At 39.9% G+C, this 4897-nt stretch overlaps 1 protein-coding gene across 1 annotated transcript; it reads left to right on the top strand.

Moving 5' to 3' along the window:
- The first annotated feature begins 1255 nt into the window (after positions 1–1255).
- Positions 1256–4496, top strand: ino80c (INO80 complex subunit C). The gene is made up of 5 exons (XM_026184548.1): positions 1256–1561; positions 2800–2919; positions 3024–3135; positions 3581–3648; positions 3754–4496. Exons 1-5 carry the CDS (start codon positions 1382–1384, stop codon positions 3883–3885), a joined length of 612 nt encoding a protein of 203 aa, XP_026040333.1. The 5' UTR covers positions 1256–1381; the 3' UTR covers positions 3886–4496.
- The last annotated feature ends 401 nt before the right edge of the window (positions 4497–4897 follow it).

The following is a 4897-nucleotide window of genomic DNA, read 5'->3' as shown; positions in this document are numbered from 1 at the left end:
TCAGGCAAGACCCAGGCAGGCTGTGTAAAAACGCCCCTGAGACAATCCAGCACATAACAGCAGGGTGCAAGAAATAGCAGGCACGGCATACATGGAACGCCAGAACCAAGTGGCCGGGATAGTATACAAGAACATCTGTGCCGAGTAGACCTGGAAGTCCCGAGGTAAAAATGGGAGACACCCCTTCTCAGTGGAATTACCATCCCCATCCTAAATGACCACAGACCCCTTGTATACAGTCCCACAATGTTTCTGTTTCAATGTTTCTACACATACACCATGTATATAGTTTACTCACATATACATATATATTGCTTCTTCTTCTTTGTATATTGTTTTCTTTACTTTCGCACCTTTGTGGTCCTGTTATCCAAGTTCGCTGTGCCAGAAACTGCACAATGACAATTAAAAAAAGTTTGAAGTCTAAGTTCTAAGTTCTAGCTAAGATAGCTGAGACCGAGGTAAGATCCTGTGGGAGTTCCAGATACAGATGGACAAAATGGTGATGGCGAACAAACCAGATATAGTAGTGGTGGACAAGCAGAAGAAGACAGTCGTAGTGATAAACGTAGCTATGCCACCAGGAATCGCATTGATTTCAAAATCCTTCTGCTCACTTTTAAAATTCTGAATAACCTGGCCCCTAGGTACCTAACTGATCTCCTTGATCTGTACAACCCAAAGAGAGCACTTAGATCCTCCAGCCAACTGCTCCTAATGCGACCAAGTTCTCGTTTAAAAACCAGAGGTGACCGTGCTTTTGCCATTGCTGCCCCTAGACTCTGGAATAATCTCCCAGTTGATATCCGTACATCGGAATCAATTCAATCGTTCACCTGTTCACTTTCGATGCAAATTAGTTTGACTTTCATTCAGCCTGCACTACACCATGTAATGTAATTTTAACTATTTGTTCCTTGTTCTGCCCACATTGCGGTTTTATTGTGAAGGACTTTGATGTACACTAGTCTTTTAAATGTGCTATAGAAATAAATTTTGAGTTGACTTGACGTGAGGAACCTTAGGAAGAAGGAACACCAGGAGATGGAAAAGTACTAAGGGCTCACAGAAGAGCTCAAGAAGATGTGGAGGGTGGAGGTAACATAAATATATATATTTATTTGTATATTATTTATATAATTTTAATAACATATATATGTTATGTTTTTACAATTAGTGGTTAACACAGTATAGTTTATAATCATCAATAAATATTAATGTCAACTATTTAGCGGCTTACGTAGGCGGAAATGAATTGATTCCACATCCGGGTGAAACGCTGTTTACGATCAGGATAGTGGTTGGCTCATGCTAAGTGCCGAGGGAGAAAACAACATTTATAATTATATATTATAGGTACTTTGCTCCAGAATCACCACCTATGGCAACTCAGATCCCTATAACCGTCAAGACTCCCCCGCCAGCCGCCAGCACCGCCGCTTTCCGTGGGAAGAAACGTCCCGGCAGTCCCGCTGTTTCAGCCACTCAGCAGATCACCGGGAACAGCAGCAAGAAGAAGAAAGGGCAGCCAGTGGTTACTACAGCAACAACCCAGGCACAGGTAAAAGCTAACCGAGGCACAGTAAAACACCTCAGGTGTGTTGCAACGTCTTTTTGTCATTATCAAAAACTCGCACCAAGAGTTAGGTAATAATAAAAAATATGTCCATAAAAAAACAAACAAACCAACAATCAGCACGATCAAACTTCAAAGGCAGAAATGCACCGACTCGGATTGCCAATTTTTAAATTGTGACCTCCGATTTTCCTTCTCAGAACTATAATTGACTGCACATGTAAACTAAAGTCTTCTTTTCTTCTAAATATTATTTTCACAATACGAGAAGTGATTAAAGTTTATAGTTGCCCCAAACGGCAGCAAGCTACAGGATCTTCTCTCACTCACACAACGAAAAATAAAGTGCTTTGCTGCTGGAAACGGGTACAGATGATTAACAGGAAAATGAGCTGATGCAGACCAAGCTTTACCTGACAGATTTTAGTTTACCAAAGAAAGCGGCTGCAACAGATTTATGTGACAAAACCAGTGTTATGTACTTTTCTTATTTTCCAGCATGTTTACCAGGCAATAGGACATCATCCGTTTTCTCTTTCCTCTCTCATTTTTTTATATTTTGCTCATACTTGATTTGGTCTTTTGCACATACCAAGGCTCTGAGCTTTGACACCTGTTATTAGGTTTGTTGTTATGAGGATTTTCATACTAGTCCCCCTGTGGTTAACTTTGGTGATCTTCATGTCCTCGATCACAGTGAGGAGCTTCCACGCTAACGACATGTCATTGTGTGGCTGAGAGAGTTTGTGTGTGTGTATCTGTGTGTGCACGCATGGCTCACAACTGGTCATGTGGGAGGCTGATCAGTCATCGAAAAGGGCCTTAACCACTGGAAATCATCCAGTCCTGGGCCCTGGCCAATCAACTAGTGCATTTCTAGTAAATTTGATGTTTAACAACTCTCAGTGAATTAAAGTTTTTTAGACTTTTGGATTTATTCATTTGTTTTAGTTGTGTAAAAATGATTTTGAGACATTCCTGATATAATTTTTTTTTGTCATAGATTATGTTTGTATTTTGTATTTTCTTTTTAAAAAAACAAATTCTCTTTTGCATTGTTACTCCTGCTCAGGTATGATTGTAAACTATTTTTCTTGTTGTAAGCACCTGAGGTTTCAGTCTAAGCTGGGTATAGCCAACTTTTGCCATTTATGCATAACATGTTGAACATGTGAATTAAGTCAAACATGTTTGCTGTATATCTAACTGTTGTGTCTTATCAGATGACAACAGTAGAGACGGTGGCTGAGGTGAAGGCCGTGGGATCGGCGGACAGCGGTCCAACCAGCACCATCACAGAGTCCACTGTAAAGCCTCCACCATTTAAAGACCACACATTCATGGTGGGTGCATATGTCTGCATGAATCTGAGTTCATCCTGTTCCTTTGTTTCTCCTTAAATTTTTATTCTCCTTCTTTTTTCCCTCCGCTTTTCTAATCTTGGCAGCATTCGGGAATTGGCGGAGCAGCAGCAGGCAAAAAGAACCGGACCTGGAAGAACCTCAAACAGATTCTGGCATTGGAGCGTACCTTACCCTGGAAGCTCAATGATCCCAACTGTGAGTTTCTTCTTTTAACTGGAGTCATTTTTGCATTTGTCAGCTATAAACAATTCCAGCTCCATTTCCATTTTATTAAATGGTGGTGAATTAATACCAAAACACATTTTTTTGTATTTAAAATGTGACTAACAAAGCTGACATTTTAAATAAAAAGAGAATGATTTGCCATTTTAAAGCAAAAGCACAAATTACCACTTACCCCCCCCCCCCCCCCCCCCCAAAAAAAAGGATTTGTTTTGTCCAACAAAGATTTGCTCTGTATTTTGCTCTAGTCATCTGCATCCCACCTGCAGCGACTCTCATCTTTAATGCAGTAGTTTGAGAATTGCTGCATTAGTAATGAGACTGATGAGACTTTAAAAGCCACTTCTCTGTGAAAATAGTGCAGATAACAGTACATTTCAAATTTGTAGTTCATCTTATGACCCTTTTGTGTTTGTAGACTACAACATTGATGCTCCGCCATCCCTAAAACCAGCCAAGAAATACTCAGACATCTCTGGACTCCCTGTGAGTAACCGTTCTGCTAAAAAAAATGTTTTAAGTTGGACAGTATTACTTTAGCCAAGTCTTGTACAAAGAACACACTGAGTAATCTCTCTTGTCTTTCCTCAGGCAAACTACACAGACCCACAGACAAAGCTGCGCTTCACATCTTCTGAGGAGTTCTCCTACATCCGTCTCCTGCCCACTGATGTTGTTACAGGCTATCTCGCTCTTCGAAAGGCAACGTGCATTGTGCCCTGACAGTCGAGCAAGGCTTCAAAGCTAAAACAGGTTCAAACCTGAACTCACCTCATGTCAGCGTAGGAAGCTGTCAGGCCAGCGAGGAGAGCAGGTAGTCTAGACAGTTGCTGGAGATCAAAAGCTGACTGTAGCTAACCGTTTGCACCGTTGTTAGTAGCAGGGTGAACTACATCTTAATTGTTACTATGTGACAAAATCAATTAAACAAAATTGATTTTCCTTTCATCTAGAAAGATTGTGTTGGGCAATTGCTTATTCTTTTTATGAGGCATGTTTCTGTCAGTAGCTGGATGTTACATTGTAAATATGCCAGTGGGAAAAGTTCATTCAGAAGTCAGCAACAGGATGTGCTTCTGCTTATTCGTTAAAAAAAAATCTCCTCAAATGTAAATGTTATGTTCCCATTACGTCTCCCTTCTTCCTCCCTGCTGTAGTAACTGTTTACACGCAAGTTTCTGTGTTCCACTTTGTTATAATGATCTGTGCTTTCATTGGTGGAAATGAAGAGTAGAAGAGCAATGTTTAACCTGTTTTTTTCCCCCCATCTTTTTCATTGACTCAGTTACTTTTCATAATGTGCCTATTAAAACTAGCTTGAATGTGGTACTAAAGTTTGAGTCTCTTTTCCACCCGCGCTCTCGTAAATGAAATTTGTGTAAATTTACATCTTCATTTACATCTTGGATAGTCACACAGTCAAAGAGAGATGAAGCCAAAAAGGTGTAATCAATATTTTTATAAGCAGCAAATCATCAGATGGACTTAATTTCACGCATCATTTACAAAAATATAGCGTTGGTTCCACAAGCAGCATTTTACGTACAATTTACCCCTCTACCTGAGTTAGAAATCGCACTTGGCAGGCAGCCACAATCATTTTCATAAGATATTTCATGGTGCTTTATGAAAAATTAAAGAATAAATTCTGTTGTGTTTCTCATGAGAGGGATTCCTATTATGCAAATAATAAAAATACAGGCTAAACAGCACAAATAAGGATACGTGAATACGA

This window comes from Astatotilapia calliptera, chromosome 11 (assembly GCF_900246225.1).
Source record: "Astatotilapia calliptera chromosome 11, fAstCal1.2, whole genome shotgun sequence".
NCBI lineage: Eukaryota > Metazoa > Chordata > Actinopteri > Cichliformes > Cichlidae > Astatotilapia > Astatotilapia calliptera.
The sequence above is the reverse complement of the archived record's forward strand: the minus strand, read 5'-3'. Positions and strand labels throughout refer to the sequence as shown.